At 54.3% G+C, this 17235-nt stretch overlaps 5 protein-coding genes and 1 non-coding gene across 6 annotated transcripts; 4 read left to right on the forward strand and 2 right to left on the reverse strand.

The window, feature by feature from the left end:
* The first annotated feature begins 433 nt into the window (after nt 1–433).
* Nucleotides 434–531, forward strand: ATEG_10478. Its single transcript has one exon. It is a non-coding gene; the product is annotated as a tRNA-Ser (tRNA).
* Nucleotides 532–1124: 593 nt separating this feature from the next.
* ATEG_00247 (HEAT repeat domain-containing protein) lies at nt 1125–1962 on the forward strand (the record flags this gene model as incomplete). The annotated part of the gene is made up of 2 exons (XM_001210333.1): nt 1125–1900; nt 1932–1962. 2 exons carry the CDS (start codon nt 1125–1127, stop codon nt 1960–1962), a joined length of 807 nt encoding a protein of 268 aa, XP_001210333.1.
* A 588-nt stretch (nt 1963–2550) lies between these two features.
* ATEG_00248 (putative GTP binding protein) lies at nt 2551–4284 on the reverse strand (the record flags this gene model as incomplete). Its single annotated transcript, XM_001210334.1, has 3 exons — nt 2551–4074; nt 4130–4224; nt 4272–4284. The coding sequence occupies 3 exons, from the start codon at nt 4282–4284 to the stop codon at nt 2551–2553; spliced, it is 1632 nt and encodes a 543-aa protein (XP_001210334.1).
* A 298-nt stretch (nt 4285–4582) lies between these two features.
* Nucleotides 4583–5466, forward strand: ATEG_00249 (HAD family hydrolase; the record flags this gene model as incomplete). The annotated part of the gene is made up of 4 exons (XM_001210335.1): nt 4583–4682; nt 4743–4764; nt 4822–4931; nt 4985–5466. 4 exons carry the CDS (start codon nt 4583–4585, stop codon nt 5464–5466), a joined length of 714 nt encoding a protein of 237 aa, XP_001210335.1.
* A 7118-nt stretch (nt 5467–12584) lies between these two features.
* ATEG_00250 (uncharacterized protein) lies at nt 12585–14411 on the forward strand (the record flags this gene model as incomplete). Its single annotated transcript, XM_001210336.1, has 3 exons — nt 12585–13177; nt 13243–13679; nt 13729–14411. 3 exons carry the CDS (start codon nt 12585–12587, stop codon nt 14409–14411), a joined length of 1713 nt encoding a protein of 570 aa, XP_001210336.1.
* Nucleotides 14412–15844: 1433 nt separating this feature from the next.
* On the reverse strand, nt 15845–16893 carry ATEG_00251 (putative nuclear localization protein; the record flags this gene model as incomplete). Its single annotated transcript, XM_001210337.1, has 2 exons — nt 15845–16805; nt 16859–16893. 2 exons carry the CDS (start codon nt 16891–16893, stop codon nt 15845–15847), a joined length of 996 nt encoding a protein of 331 aa, XP_001210337.1.
* Between the last annotated feature and the right edge of the window lie 342 nt (nt 16894–17235).

The following is a 17235-nucleotide window of genomic DNA, read 5'->3' on the forward strand; positions in this document are numbered from 1 at the left end:
ATTACGCGACGCGGTGGATGCGGGAGCGCGTGGCGATTAGAGGTCTTGTCTTGGTATGTATACTCCATTAGCATAGGATTCATTGTGAGCATTTCCTGATGGGGTTTAATTGATCTGACGTTCACTGGGTACTGTATGGGTAGTATTCAACTACACTAACACGAGTCTGATAGAGAAATTATTGTCCTTTTGTTGTATCTACGACGTCTGTTATATGCTCCAGGCCTAGATCTATGAACGGGCGTACTAACAGCAGTCTACATTTACCTATAACCCATCATACCGGCAGACATCACTCATTCGCAATGCCGTGACAGCGTATATCTAACAATGATACTAATATACTGCCTATTTGTAGGCTGATCACTCAGACAAATCCAGCAAAATCCGCCCAGTTTGATATATGCAAAAATTGGAGCCTGAACCAACCAATGGCAAGGTGGGAGAGTGGTTAATCCGTCAGCCTCGAATTGGACAATGTCCGGCTAGCTGATCCCTTTGGGGTCGTCGGTTCGAATCCGGCCCTTGTCGTCTTTTTTTCTTTTTACCTCCCTGGCCTTCGAGGGAGTTGACCATTCAATAGAGTCGTAATTGCCGCTGAGTATCTAGATACACAAGTCAGCTTTTGGCATGGAAAGGATCAATCATAGGCGATAAACCTCCTTGTTACATGCAGAGATAACGTCTTATCGGTGGTACTTTCCACGCGAATCTTTCAAAGTTCGGGCATAGTTAACCGGAGTCTCAGTCATTCAGTAATATACACCAATATCATTCATAATTAGTTTGCTCAGACAGTGAGGTCGTTGTGCCATTTGAGACTCCTGGGGATCAAGGTCAGAAAACTTCCCACGATAGAGCCCCTCCATCACCTCCACCGGGAAGCAGCGATATCATCACATAACATATTATTGGCCGTTGGGAAGCGACTCCCTGGAGTTGTGGATGAATGACTACTTACTGGAAACATATCTTCAGGCAAATCTGCAGGCAGCAACAGGCAACATCGGAGATGGCAGGAATCTCCACTATATCGTATCTGCTGTATATAAGACCACCCCCCACAAACACACCTCAAGATACGCACACCCACACCCTACTACATACTGTACATACAGAACACAATGACAAACCACCCATTCCACCTCATAGACTCCATCGACTGGGCATCACTAAGCCACGCCTACGGCGAGGCCACCAACGTCCCAACAGACCTCCGAGCACTGGTATCGCCCAACCCTGAGGAGCGAAAAGCCGCCTACACCTCGCTCACAGGGACAATATACCACCAAGGCTCGCGGTACTCCGCCAGCGCACCCGCCGTGCCATACCTCCTCGCGATCCTCCAAGACCCCTCCACGCCAGACAGAGCCCGCCTCATAGACTTCATCATGCATCTCGCCCTCGGCTACGACACGATGCATCTCCCAGGAGGAATCAACATGCGCGCGTGGCGCGCGCAAATCGCCGAGCTAAAGTCCCCCGACTACGAAGCCGTCTGGAATAGGCGCATGGACGAGTGGATCGCACAGGCGCCGGACGACGGGGCCCGGCACTGGCGGCGCATGATGCGGGCGATCGGGTTCAGACAGGGGCAGGAGGAGTCTCTGCATGCGTTTGCGACGTATGAAGCTGTCCGCGAGGGTGTCCCTGTGTTTCGCGGGTGTCTGGAGGATGAGAGCGAGGATGTGCGCTTGTGGGCGGCGTATGCGCTGGCGTGGTTCCCCGAGGAGCGGGCGACGAGTGCGCCGCTGCTGGAGGGGGTGCTGGATCGCGAGCTGGGTGCTGCGGTGCGTGCGTGTGCGATCATTGCGCTGGGGTTGCTGTTTGGTTGTCAGGATGGGCTTGGGGATGGGGCGCCGCCGGAGGGGGTTGAGGCGCTGGTGTCGCGGTTGCGTGGGTATGCTGATGATGCGTCGTCCTTGGTGCAGTGGGCAGCTGCTGTGGCTCTTGTCCGGTTGAAGCAGCAAGAGCCGCGCCATGTCGATATTGTCGTTCGGTGTCTGGTGGATGGTGTTTCGGTCGAGAACGCTGGGGAGTTGGGATTCCCGTTCTACGATGGTAACATCGTCGACTATAGCGCGGAGGTTGTCGCAAGCCTTGACATCGCTGAACATCCTGGCGCGGCGCCAGCTGTGCTGAATGCTTTGTCACGAGCATCCGGTGTGGAGTCTCTTAATCTTGTTTCTGTTGTATTGAGGCTGGCTTTTGGTTCGGCCCCAGGCGAGACCATACCCTTCGAGCAACTTAGCGAGTTCCAGCAGCGGACGGTCAAGGCCCTGGCGAACATGGGCCCAGAGACATGGAGATGGGGGAATTTCGTGGCGATCCTCAAGGAGTATAAGATTCCCTCCAGCCAGGAGGGTTGTCGAAAGTATGTGGGGTTGTAGTAGGTGGTGGAAGAGCTACTAGGCAGATATATATAAATCCAGGCACCTCGGTCAGTTGACAGTAAACCATGTATTGACATATCTAATCATCATTCTACCATTTTTGAAAAAACCAGGCAACGCCTTTGGTATCCCTATATCATAGCAGAAAACAAACCATTTACTCGGCCATCTCCTCATCATCCGCGCCATCACCCCACAGCCCTTCGATCTTGAACTCCTGCGCCCATTCGGTGACGACCTGTTTCGTGTCCACACCCTCGGCAGCAGTAGCTCCCTCTGTCGTAGTCACCACAGGGATCACAGGTGCGTTCACCCATCCCTGGATACGTCCGTCTCTCCAATCGTTGATCACGGTCATGGCGGCGGCGTCCAGATTCGGCACGCCACCCTTGCCCAGACGACCACGCTTCCGGGCGACGTGGATCAGGAAGTCTGTGGTCTGGTCGCCGCCACTCGGGAACAGCGGGGGAAGGTTGTACAGCTGCAGCAGCTTCGACATGAGACCCTCCGAGGCCGACAAACGCTTGATCAGGAGAGTCACGGCCGGAATGGGATCCTCAATCTGCTTCGGGGGGATAGCGTTCAGCAAGACCAGACGGGCCTGCTCCTCCTGCTTCTTCTTGCCCTTCTTGCTGCTTTTCTCGGCGTTGGGGAAGACGATACCAGGCGAATCGATCAGCTTCAGCTTGCTGTCCAGCTTCACCTCGCGCAGACTGGTGGTGACGCCAGCCTCGGCGCCGGTGGGGCAGGCGTTGCTGGAGCCCTTGTTGAGGCGGGCCGTGAGGGCGTTGATGACAGAGGACTTGCCGACATTGGGGTAGCCGATGACACCAACAGAAATGGCGCGCTTCATCTGCTTGTTGTGCGCAAAGGTCTTGAGCGCGCGGAACAGCGTCTCGGACGTCCCCTTAACGGTCAACTGCTTGTGGTCGAAGGTGTGCGCGTTGCCGCCACCGTTGGTAGCCTTCAACGGCAGCGTGGGGAAGTACCGACGCAGGTGCACCAGCCAGCCCTTCAGCACCGGCGGAGGCACGAGATCAATCTTGTTCAAGATGAGGATCAACCGCTTCTGGCCGTTCGCGGCCGCCACAACCTCCCGCTCCACCTCCTTGGACCGAGTACCCTCGGGATCACGGGCATCCAGCACATACAGCACAACGTCGGCGGCATCGACCACCTGCTTAAACACTTTGTCGAATTGTCGCCGCGAGCTCTCCTTGGAGAAAGAGTTTGCAACCAGCTGAGGGGCGATCGAATCGTCCAGCGTTGCTCCGCCGTCTTCGTGGTCCTCCTCCATGCCATCCATGTCCTCGTCGTCCTCGTCCATCTCGTCGTCCTCCTCGTCACTCTGCTCGTCATACTCGGCGGCTCTCGCCCGCGCAGACGCTAGCAGCGCAGCCATGGGGTTCGCCGAGTCCCCAACATCCTCGTCCATCTCGTCATCCAGCATGTCGTCGCTGTCGATAGCGTCCTGAACCTGGGGAGCGTTGGGATCGGCCTGCTGCCCGGACTGCTGTGCCTTCTCGGCGGCGCGACGGGCGCGAGCCTCCTCCCGAATGCGCATCTGCTCCTCCGCCTTCAAGCGTCTCTTCTCCTCGATTTCCTGCAGGATCTTATCTTTGTGGGGGAACAGGTTGGGGATGCCGGGGTCCTTCTTGATCTTGGAGCGCCATTCTGGGTTCTACAAGAGATTAGCGCTGCTCATGATAGAGCTCCGATCAAAAGAAAGAGCGCACCTTCTTCGCAAGCTTTCTCTGCTTCCGCTGTTTCGCCGCAGAGGCTTTTTCAATCTTGTGCCGTAGGCGGACGGGCGTCCGCTTGGAATTCTTGCCTGCGAGGATTAGCCAGAGCTTAGACAGAGAAATACGAAAAACGCACCGAGCTTGACCATTTTGACAGACTTGTATAAACCAATCTGTCTTGAAAAGAAAAAATGGTAGACAGAGAAAGTGACCGGCAAGCAAAAAGCGGAACAATTTTCAGCGGCGCTAAGATAACCGGACTAATTGAGCGCCGATCTCCGACGGGTTTTCTTGCATCGCCGCATTTCCTCTCCAGCATCATTATCATCATCTTCGCTTCCATTCTTTCTTTTGGGCTTGTCCCGGCGTTCTTTACTACCTTCTTTTTTTACAGATACAATTATCGCATTTATTCTAGAATTTGTCTCCACCTCACTACGCACCATCATGACGAAAACGCAGAGCTCCTTTTCTGCCCCTCCGCAAGTCCTCACCTTCGACGGGCTCCTCTCCGATTTTGACGGCACCATCGTCGACTCGACAGACGGTAAGACCATGCTTCTCTACACATGTGCAACCATCCCAAGAACCAAGCTGATCACCACAGCCATCGTCAAGCACTGGCACAAGTGAGCGCGCCCGCCACCATCGCAGCCATCTCCCGTTCCCAGTCTAACAACGCATAGAGTCGGCGCCGAACTAGGAGTCGACCCGAACGTCATCCTGGCCACCTCGCACGGCCGCCGCAGCATCGACACCATTCAACTGTACGACCCGTCCAAAGCGAACTGGGACTGTACGCCGCCCTCCCCTTCATCAGACGGCCAGGGCCAATACTAACAAACGCAGACGTCAGCTACGTCGAAGGCCGCATCCCAAAAGATTTCGGCTCGGACGCCGTCGAGATTCCCGGCGCGCGCTACCTCCTCTCCTCGCTGGACGAGGCCGGCGCCAAATGGGGCGTGGTGACGTCGGGCACGCGCGCGCTGGTCGACGGCTGGCTGGCCGTGCTCAATCTGACGCACCCGAAAATGCTGGTCGTCGCCGAGGACGTGGAGCTCGGAAAGCCCGATCCGCGCTGCTATCTGCTCGGCCGCCAGCGGCTGGGGCTCGAGCACTCGTCTGCGCTGGTCGTGCTGGAGGATGCGCCGTCGGGGATTCGCGCGGGCAAGGCGGCCGGGTTTACGGTGCTTGCGCTGACGACGACGCATTCGGTTGCGCAGCTTCAGGAGGCTGGAGCGGACTATATTGTGGAGGATTTGCGGAGCGTCTCGGTTAAGGGCGTTGTTGATGGGCGCTTGCAGCTGGAGGTGCGCAATGCGTTCCGGTGAGCGAGCAGTGGTGATTGTTGCCCCCCGGTGGGATGTGCGGGCTCATAGACCGGGTTTGGCGCCATTCATTGTTGGTTTTTCCTTATGGGTTTGTTATGGTATGGGAAATAGACATTGCATTGTACATAGACGCTTGTATATTTTGACAGGGTCCTGAACATATTTCCCTTGGCTTTCTCCTACTCTGAGAATGAAACTACCTGATAGATTGTACGCTAATTCTGTAGATATGCTGGATGGTATTGAACCTCCTACCTACTTGACAACTCAACACCCCAACAATCCACACCGATTCTTCCTCTTGCCTGATTTCAGGCTCAGCCCATAACAGTCAAGAGACAAGCGAGACAAGCACGGCGACATCTGCAACGCACTGCACGCCACACATATGACACATCAACACCCAGAACATGTATAGAAGCGCCTTGCATAGCTTTTCTGTCTGGCCAGGGCGGTCTCTCGACCGCCACAGAAAAGGGCACGCTATGGGGCGACATCTACGGAGAACATGTTTATCTTTCTCCAGTCCAAGCGCCAACGGTACAACGGGCCTGCTGCAGCGGGGACAGAGATCGAGATGTACAAGAAAGGGATAGCAGATCGCCCGGCTGCGTCCACGGCCCGGATCCACAGTGATATCTTCACCGCAACGTAGGCCTAGACGGACCGTCGTGACAGTCAGTTCTCCTTTACCGAATGGAGTGGTTGAAGAGCGCCAGAATGGGCCACAAAGGATATTGAGTTTAGGGGGCTCTCCTGTCGAAGATTCCAGATTCCCTTTTCGATCCGCCGGGCAGAAGCCTACGGTACTAAGGTTAATTGAACGGACGTGAAGCTAGACCGATGAACCGGTCGATCCACTGACGACATTCTGGTCAGGGAGTCGCCCTGCGGTGGGCGGTGAATGCATGCAAAGATGTACTCCGTACGACGAACGGAACCCTAGGCAGTTGTGAATACAAAGCGATTGTCCTGGGCGGTCCCGACCCGGCAGGTAGTCCCCAGACAGTGCCTCCAGATTCGGTAAAACGAGGCCTGCATGGTGTTGCCGTGGAGCGTCACCGCTTCTCGCCCAGTATGATCGGTCTCGCGGGTCAGCCGGATTAAGGTACGCTGCCGGGTCGGTATAACATGAAACCAGCATAAAGCCCACAGTTTAAAGTTGAAGTATCGGCCGCATATGTAGGTAAACAGGTTGGCTACCGGGTCGTTCATTGTATTCGAGGGGCCTCCGAGTCCTCACCGACTTCTCGGGACTGTCAGTCGGTTGACCGGTCTGTCTCTGGATTTGCACCGAGCTCTGGACAGCGGAAAAAGGGTGGAAACAAGGAGCACCGAGTCATGGCAGAACCCGAATTATTGCATGATAGTGGGTGATACATGTAATCCACCAGCGAGAGCTCGAGGCGAGAAAGCATTGCGTAATTGGATGTCTTGAAGTCTCCCAGGGCGCATAGATGTCGAGTCTGAGAGGCGACGTACGCCTCGTCGTGAAGTGGAATCAGCTCCAGTCTCGCCACCGACACCAGCTCAGACTACACGAGCTGAGCTCCGTTGCAAAACTGGCTGAAGAATGGGACTGTGGCAAGCGGTTTCAGGTTCATTCCGCCCATGGCAATCGCCTCGTTGCTGGAAGGGGACGATCGGGTTCTGGAAAACGACGTATCCAGTCCATGCTGAGGTTCATGCAGGCGGACCAAACCCGATCGACATGAGCTCCTGTTGCATTGAAAGCCAGGGAGATCTCGGGGGAGAAGGTCAGTTACCAGTGCCTGCTCTCACGGCGCCGATTAGACTCTGATACTAAATGCAAGGGAGGGAAGAAAGGCTGCCTGTTCCGCCGTGCTTTTGCCATCCGGACGAACGGGTGGACAACAAAGTACGAGCGACGCAGGATCCAGGAAAATTTTCTTTGTCTTCCTTCATCCTTGTACATCTCTGCATCCGCACGAAGAAGGAAATCGATTGCAGCCTTCCTGCGAAGCCTAATTCAAAGAGAAGAAACACAATTGGCGGATTTCGAGTCGCCTCGATGTGACCTCTGATACAAACATACATGAGCAGATCCAGACAGATCAGTCGTCACATCCGTCTAAGCCCGAGCAGTCGCAGGGACAGTTTCCGCAGCGACCCTGAGCGTTTGGGCACAGTCGCACAAAGACAACCCAAACCGCTGTGGCGGTGGTGAAGGGATTGACCCGGACGACTCGATCTGATTTGCTCAATTGCTCCGGACTATTGTTTGCTGAATGACAAATTCCCTTCCTTGGCCCATCTAGGCCCAGGTAGAGGTGTGGCTGAGAGCCTGATAGTAGAAGATCGACTGCGCACCGCCACTCAGCCTCGACTTGACTCTTGGCTTTGATGTATCTGAACGGATTGGGTGTGATTGTCAGCTCGTAACGGTACAGGAAGATCCCCACCAAGATCGGCAAGTCTCAGAAATGAATGCATGGCACCAAGGGGGAGGGACAGGAGGGCATTAGTAACAGTGATTGTCGTTGTTACATCACGGCCCCAAGATCTACGACAATCCCTATCTGCGAGTCTACCTACCCCGACCCGAAGGTATGGTAATGTGCAAAGATGGCCCGGACGTTGGTTGATGAGGCTTGAGACGAGTCCGGAGTGCCAAGTCAACCTTATACCCAGACAGGGTGATGGTGGACCTCGGCTTTGCTTCAGGAGAACGTTCAGCGAGCCATCATCCGACCAACTATCCAAAGGTTCGTACTTTCAGAGTCTTATCGGCCGTAACCCCATGGCGTCCGGGAACCTCGGCGAATTTCTTCGCAGGGTCCCAATATTTGAGATGCTCCCCCCTCTGGCGGCCAACAACGGCCTGTAACAGGTCCAATCAATAGCACTCTTGGGGAGCGATCCGTGCGGCAGTTGGTGGATCGGCCCAGGGGTCATCAGCCGTCATTTCATCCAAGACAGGGCAAGTCAGATCCTCCTTTTTAGGGGGTGATGTGGTTTGGGTAAGTGCTTCCCAAAGCTTGGAAAGAAAAGTTCCGACGTCCTCCGCCCTGTGTAAAACATGGCACATCACCTGGATGATCCAACGGGGCTGATTGGTCTGGCCAGTTGTGAAAGACTCGCATGGCGCACTTCCAGGTCTTCGACGAAGTCGACGGCGCATGGAGATCAGTCATGCCGGTGTACATCATGTTGGTAACGAACCACCGCCAGCGCCTTTGTCGGATCCTGCATACAGGAGGTACACGTGAACCCACTCACTCACTGGGGTTCGACACTTGGGGGGGTTGGACGAACATCGGCCATCCTGGCGCATCTGCAGTCGTGACGAAGATGTGACTATCATCGTCACGAGCGCGATTGTGGGCTGACGAAACTGGTCTGGATCAGTTCGAGACGGAGCACCGCACCCCAGGTATCGCCCTGTACTTGTAATGATTTCTTACAGACAGCCGACGAAAATGCTGTCATCCGCGTTGTAGCGTGGTCTGTGGGGAGACCGATGGGATCATTGGCCCCCTTTCTTCCAGTTCCACTGACCCCAATCCCCCGTCTTGAACCGCAAGACAGACTACTCCGTACAGCTCCTTCGTCCCATTGCGACTACGGGTATACTGACTGCCTAGGCTTGGCGGGTGGTACCTGCAAATGACGGGCGAAAATCCGTAGATCTTGGGTAGGAGGAGGAGAAGTGGGAATCGTCCCAGGCTGGCGGATCCCCAGCTGCGTGACTGATGAACGATCCGCGAAGATTTGACTTTCGCCAGTGACGAGAGCGTTGAACTGTCAAGAGCCGGACGGACGCTTACCGGTTGAGGGCGGCGGGAAGGGGACAAAGAAAGAAGAGATGAAGGATGCATATGATAGCCTCGACCCAGGGCTTCTCTGCTTCGGATTTGTCGGGGGTGATGTTCTGATCCCCTCCCCCTCACATCGAGGCGGGACGGCGTTGCCCAGTGCATGGCAAGTGGTTGAATCGGGTGCAGGCTGCGTCACCCTCGTGATTTGAGGTGGACTCACTTGCACATCATGAGGAAGTTAGCGCGGCTGACGGGGAAGGACGCCGTGACAGAACCAGGAAGTCGGGAATTGACGAATGGTGGGAGGAGACGATCAAGGTTCCGATCCATCCTTAAGGTTGCTGTATGGAGGTAAGCATGTATGTAACTAATTGTGACGGGAGATGTCTGTCCTGCCCTGAGAGGGGCACCAGAGGACGCGAAAATGACCGGGACATGGACTGATCCCTGAGGCTGATCGACAAGATCGGTTGACTATTGAATTTAAGTGGGTCTTGGCTGAAGGAGGCGTCGCCAGTCTGTGGATAAGACGTAGGCAAGAGCATTGAAAATTTAGATTAAATTAAATTGCTCTGATGACAGATCTCGATTTTGTTCGGCATAGTTTAAAGTACTGGCAAAGGGGCCGATCTTCAGAGGTCCAAGACCGGGATGAAGCCTGGATGACAGGCAGAGATGGAGAATGTATGTAGATGGCCTGATCCGTACTGAACAGAGGTCCCGGGTACAGAACGGATCTCGTCGGGCATGGAGGATCACCGCCGGGGAGTTCGAAGCGCGAATCGGAGGGGATCCGGATGTGCTGGATGAAGAGGTGAAAGAGGATCTAGGGACTCCGTAGGTAGGCAAGTAGTGATGGTGGTGATGAAGTCGGAAGGAAGTCCAAGTCCCGATAGAAAGAGGAGAGGACCTTGGGGGAAAAGCGGCCCGTGGACGCTAAACCCAAGACGGCATATGTACGGCGAATCCATGGGCAGAGCCCAGAGCCCGAACCCCGTGATCCAGTCGATCGTTCCCCACTTCCTTCTCCAGCAAAATCACAACATCGCATCCCTTCTCCTCGCGCACCCTCTCACTATTGACCACCGGCGGGGTTCGCATTTCCAGCGGACGGACGATAACGGATAACAGACCCCTCCTTCATCCACTCCCTCCCACCTTGCCCTCCCCGGTCAGGAAAATGAACAGACGAACACAGACCCCGTAGGCCAGGGCGCTAATGCAGGAACTGACGAAGCTCCCTGAATCATGAATGGTGGATGGACAATGCGCCCGAGTCACGTCCGGACGGGGATTGACTTCGAGGAACCAAAGTCTGAGATGCTCGGATTACGATGATTTTCATTCGAGGCAAGCTCGGAATCGACATGCATCGATCCAGAGTCAACTAGACCGTCGATCCACAGACAGATACAGCATGACTTTGGTTGACATGATCGTTTGGAGATGGACCGTTGATATTGACACTTATACCGACATAAATCGAGAATTTACCCAGGAGGACCATAGTCCCGATCGTATGATTCTATTTTAACATCATGGAATTTTTTTTTAAAAAAAAAGATAAAAGAATAAAGATTAGAGAAAGAAAAAAAAAGTAAATAAATGAATCGCAAACTTGGTACGGATGATCGGGAGGGATCTGATGATAACCGAACCAAGAAAAAAGCAAATGCATGGCGTTTGTAGATGCGTCGATACCTCTGTATTGGCTGTGACCGTCACCGCCACAGTGGTCGAGGCAACACCCAATTGTTTATTCTCGGACTGAAGTTCAAGTCTTCTCGGGATTGTCCTCTGTTCTGGAACGATAGTCAGGGTGATGAAACTGCTCTGCAGAGCGATGATGACATGAGGACTTTTAATTCCCTAGGTTAGTTAATGGAAGAGCTCCCCGGCCGCCACCCCCTTAGAGCACAAACCCACTTGGTTGATACCGTACCTGATACCGCCCGGTACTGCTGGACGGTACGTCAGGTATCTACCTAGTACCTATACCTTTCCGCTGGTCCACAGCTACCAGGGACCTGGAGGCCGCTAAAGCATTCCAATCTCTGGTTCATAAGCTTAGAAAGCTTCACTCTATTAGAGAGGTGCAATAATTACCTACTAGGTACTCCGTTATACATACGGTACTTCTACTTGATCGGGGTAAGGTACCTATGACTGTATCGGGGTCCGAAACCCGAAGGTTCCCCGGACTGGAGGGTATTACAAGTATTGGTAGGAAGATACCACGCTAGTACGGATGGGTAAATCCTCCAGTTCCGAACGGGGATCTGCCAATCACCACCGCGCCCCTCCCTCCCCCTCAGGCAGCCCAGTCTCAAGTGGTTTTTTTTTTCCCTCCCGGACGAATATTTACATTTTATTCTGCTTCTTCTGCTTCTTCTCCTTCTCGATCTCTCCTTTTTCCTCTTTGGTCTTTGCTATCACCGTCACTCCCTACCCTCCTCTCTTTTCTGCTTTTTTATAATATCTCTTTTTATTTTATTTTATTTTCTCTAATTTTCTTTTTTACCCAAAGTCCCCTCTTTTATTTTTATTTTTATTCCTATTCCATTTTCCCTTCTCAGCCAAGCTCTACTGTCGCTCCCTCATCCTCATACCATCAGATTAGTAGTACCTTAAGTACCTCTCATCGCACTAATACACACCTTCATTGATCCTTTTCCTCTGTCACCTCTTCTTCTTTTTCCTCACCATCAACCCCAGTCGCTACCCTCTGTCTTCCTCTGTCCGCCGCACAGACAGACCTCCTATCCTGTCATCCACCCTCACCCTCATTCCTCGACATCGGCCCAGCATTCCACATTCTTCGGCTCCGAGCTTGATCTATACACCCTCATCGACCCCCTCTGCATCCCATCCTCCACCGTTCATGGTCTGAAGGCCCGTTCTTATCCCGTGTTGTTGCCTCTCGCGCTGCAACTTCCCCCCATCACTGCCGCATCCTACTCTCACAACCATCATGAACTACCTACACCAGCCGTACCAATATGTCGCCCATCCAGGCATCCCAATGGACCAGCCTATGTCCTTCGACCCGACCATGGGTCATCCGGCCATGATGCACCCCATGGACGGCGGTTATCTCTACCAACATCCGCCGTTCGACATGGTCGACTTCTACCCCATCATGGACTACGAGGAATACGCAGAGAACCTGTCCCGTCCCAGATTGACCAAAGAACAAGTCGAGACTCTCGAGGCCCAATTCCAGGCTCATCCGAAGCCCAGTAGCAACGTCAAGCGCCAATTGGCCGCTCAAACAAATCTCAGTCTTCCCCGAGTCGCGGTCAGTAACTCACCCCTCCCCCTTTTTTCCCACCCCATATCATGCCACGGGAGCGCCCAGCTGACCATCCCCCCCACAGAACTGGTTCCAAACAGACGGGCCAAGCGAAGCAGCAGAAGCGTCAGGAAGAATTCGAGCGCATGCAGAAGGCGAAAGCGGAGGCCGAGGAAGCCGCCCGGGGCAAATCAGAGAACGAACCCAACGCGGAATCCACCTCGGACTCCAAACCTTCCACAGACAACAAGACCGACAAGGTCACGCCCCAGCAAACTTCCAGCACGGACACGACGGAGGACCAATCCAAGACCGCGGCGTCTGCATCGTCCAGTCGATCCAAGCACAAGAAAACACGCAGTGAGTCCGCTCGCGAGGCCACTTTTGCTTCGCTGCAACGAGCGTTGAACGCCGCGGTTGCAGCTCGCGACCACAATAGCCCTGACAATGAACATCGTCCAGCTGGAAATCCCAACGCCGAGGGTTCCATCTCCCCCGCAACCCCCTTCCTCGACACACACGCTCCGAGTCACCATTACGCCGACGCCCAGAGTGCCCAGAGTGCGCTCAATACCCCCTATCCCGACTGGGATCACTCGAAGCATTGGGCTCCGTCTCAGAGTCCTGCAGAATCTCTTGGGTATGGCTATCTTGCATCATCTCCCGGATTGAAGAAATGGACACTGATCGTTCCCATATGCACAGCTCACAACATACTCACAATGTCATGCCGAGCGTACAATTCCCCTCATCACAGAGTGAAGAATGGGCTGGCCAAGTACAGCCAACGGACAACTCATTCCACACGATGCAGTATCCTGTACAGCCGGAGATGGCACTTTCGAAGCGAGGCTCATCGGAAGAGCTGGCAAGCACGCTTGAAGGCATCGGCATCCACACCACCGGGTCGAACGGCCTGTCACACCTCTCCACGGGACCGGAGCGTCCCACCTGGAGGGAAACCGGCAAGGAGCTCGACCTTGCTGCGCGCCGTAAGCGCCCACGACCGGCGGCGATTGGTACCTCCAGATCTTCCTCGATGCTCGCGGGATCGTCTTCCATGTCTCCCACGACAAGAGTGCCGAGCTATGGCGCCAGTCACGGAGTGAGACAGTCGAAGTCAACACAATGCCTCAACTCCGGTATGCTGGGTGTACGCAAGCCGTCCAGCTGCTCAACGTTCAACCATAGAACCTGTCCAACTTTCGCAAAGGCTGGGGGCTTTTGGGTTCAAAGGCGGAATGGTCGTTCGATTGTTGCCACCCGCTGTCACGACGGGTGCATTGGCACCACCAACACCCCTGACGCCTGAAGATTTGCATCACCTGCTCCCAAATACTCCCACCGATGGGGGATACTGCCTGTCAGCCCAACCGACGAGTGGGTTGTTCCCTACCACGCAACCCATGCAGATCAACATCGCGTCTCCGCCTGCGACACCGTTGGGGGTTGACCTGATGTCGTCTTACCCGTACAACAACGTCGCGCCCCCGATGTCTGCCCCTGCCCATTACACGTCGTTCCCAGAGTACGTACACTGTGACTCGGCAACCATGACGGGGCGGAGCTGGACAGATGCAACATCGATGCCTTCTCCGGAAGCTTCTTTCCAAAGTCGCTGTCCCATGCCGCAGCAGGCGGATGGGTCTATGTCGTATGAGCGCTCTGTCGACACGGTCCCTATCTCAGAGTCTCCCTCTTTGGTGTATTCAACTAGCGAGGGCGACCTGTCGGTGCACGCTGACTCCAAAGGCATGGAGTTCTGCATCCAGGAATTCCCTGAACAGCAAGAAGCTCATCGATTCGTTGCCCAGCAAATGTCCCAGAAACCCAAGGCGTACACATTCAATAACCAGACGCCCAATGATTTCTAGAGGGCAGACGGTTTTGCTGTTCCTAACTTCGATTCTCCGGGGTCACCCCCCAGTTGAACCTTGTTGGTTCTGTGTCATTACCATTTGTGTGATACTGCCTTTGCTTCAAAAATCTTTGGGTTGGCATTATATTCCCCTTCCTGTGCTATTTGTGGGATTTTATATACTATCTGTGTTGGTTTGGCCCCGTTTGATTCCCAGAGCATGCGTGTCGGTGTCTTTCCTTTTGGCGTCTGCCATGGTTTTCGATCCGTTTGATTTTTGCGCTTTGGGTCTGATCCCGTGGATCTGGTTTCTATCTCGCTGTGGCTTTGCATGTGGTTTTTGGGAGCGGCTGCTTGTTTAACTGCGATTGTTTCTTTCCCCCTCTTGTCTACCTGGCATAGTCAGAGGGTTCTTGTCACGTATGTATACTGTCTCGCTCTTTTGGCCGCCCGTGCTATACGGTATAGTGGCTCTACCTATGTAATACATATAATTTGGGTGATGGCGATGCGTGGTGCGTCGGCCTTGTCTCTCGTTACTTGAGAATGGCTTCCTTGTAGATTGCATGTATTTGTGTTTGTATGCACCTGTGGATATCATATTGTGATGGGTATATCATGTAACCCTCCAGCAATGTATAGTAGCATCACTTCGATGCAAACCTCTACAAATAGATATCAAAGGGTTTACTTTATCAGCATCAATTAATGCATATACCATACGCCTGTACATCGTGTAGGCAAGATCAGAAACACATCTGGAATCCTACAGACATGGAACAGAGGCGAAAATGAGACCATAGACAATGAGAGGGGGACGTGATCAAATTAAAACCCCAGAGCCACAATTTGCACACTATAAACACAACAGGGTGAAGGTCATTCAACGCATCATCGCAGTATGGGAAACCAGCATGGGGCCAGAGCTAAATGGCTGTCATCAACAAGTTAGATGCTCAAATACAGTGCAGGCGAATGGCAAAAGGAAAAGCGCGAGTCATCAAAACCAATCCATCTCCACGAAAAGACCGCCGGTCCTCTATCATTGACATATGAGAAATGCAAAGCTTCCATACTCATGATTTGACCCTGTAAACCTCCTCCCCAAAGACCCAAACGAGAAAACGACAACCAAACAATCGGGTATAACTGGGGTATAGAAAAATGATATGCACAAATTACCATTAACCGGATCCTTCACCTCAAAAAAGGTACCAACGGGCTCGACAACGATGCAGGATATCGAGAAGGGGGCAAAAGGACGCGGAAAACGAAGAGAAGAAAAAGTGTTCATGAACCAGAGTCCGTTTCCTGACTCCCTTCAAAACCCACAACACCCATTCAATCCCAGACGCCGCTTCTTCCTCATAAAACGCCAAAAATCTGGACAACGCCACCCATGTGATATGATTTTCTTTGTCATTTTCAGTTTGTTGCTTAGCTTTCGCCTCAATAACCGGACCATCCCAGAGGTGTTCCAGATTGACCAGGCTGAGGGTGTCCCGGTTGGACGGGCCCGCTGGGTGCCGGGGCCCATCCGGGCATACCGCCGGCACTCATGCCCATGGCCATGCCTTGCTGAGGAGTCCCGGCCATGAACGGCTGACCACCGGGGCCCTGTGTCGAGGGATACATGGCACGAGCCGCCATGCCCGGGTAAGGAGCGCCGGTGACGCCTGGAAAACCCATCGACATGGGTTGTTGCTGTGATGTTTGAGGGTGATGCATGGGGAATGACTGCGGCATTTGGGGGACGGACGGGCGCGGCTGATTGCGTGGCGACTGGGAAGGATGTTGCTGCGGCATGGAATGTGCCATTGGCGAGGGGGACTGCTGCTGCTGCTGTTGCTGCAACTGCGGCGCATACTGTGGCATTCCGACCCCCTGAGGACCGGCAGAGAGCGGCGATGGTTGGGGCTGAGGAGGCGGCTGACCCCACATGTGCTGCGGCTGGGTTGGATACCCATAAGGACCACCCGGCGGCTGTGGAGTGCCTCCGGCCAGGGCTGGATTCGAACGTTGGTGCATGAGATCCGGACGAGCCGGCGCCATGCCACGCATGGGTGATTGACCCACTGGGGGTTGCTGATGGGCTACGGGGGGTTGAAAGCCGGGTTGGCCGCCAGGCATCATCTGTGCTTGATGGGGTAGCATTCCCTGTTGCGCTTGGATCGGGTTCATGACTCCGGATGACATCTGCGGCGATTGTAGAGCTGAGAGACCGACGGCGCCGAATCTAGTTGACCCTGTTGCGACTGCGCAGCCGAGGCAGAAGCCTCCCTTTGTTTGGAGTAGAATTCCTCCAAGCCCTTCTGACGAAAGCTTCGTTGGGAGCTCAGTATCTTGTTGAAATCGGCCGTGTGTGTCGCCTGGTTCAAGATTTCTGCCGCGGAGCTGGGCTGCGAGCGGTCTTGGTATGGTTGGCCTGTTAATTCTTGGCGGGCGCGTGGCATGCTGTTGTACTCGCGGAGCCGTGGATCATCAGTTGTGGTAGCCATGTTAATCATGGGCAACGGGGCGAGGGAAACGCCGCCGGGTCCTCCTAGGCCCAAGCTATGTGGCATCGACTCCAGCGCGTTGCTGTAAATCACATCTCCGTGGGTCAAAGCGGGTAGAAGATTGGCTGCGCTCGCCGCCTCTGCCGCCGCCGCATCCCGCGCCTTTGCACCACCCGGACGTTTCTCACCGGCCAAGTCCTCCTCCGTAAAGCCTTGCTTGCGAGCCTTGCTTTCCCAATAATCATCGCGGACCCGTCGCCCGTTGACAATCACGCGGCTGCCGAACTGTCGGAACATCGATCTCGCGCTAACGATGGCGATCTGACGGGACCGGTAGGAATA

Source organism: Aspergillus terreus, genomic scaffold (genome assembly GCF_000149615.1).
Source record: "Aspergillus terreus NIH2624 scaffold_1 genomic scaffold, whole genome shotgun sequence".
Lineage (NCBI taxonomy): Eukaryota > Fungi > Ascomycota > Eurotiomycetes > Eurotiales > Aspergillaceae > Aspergillus > Aspergillus terreus.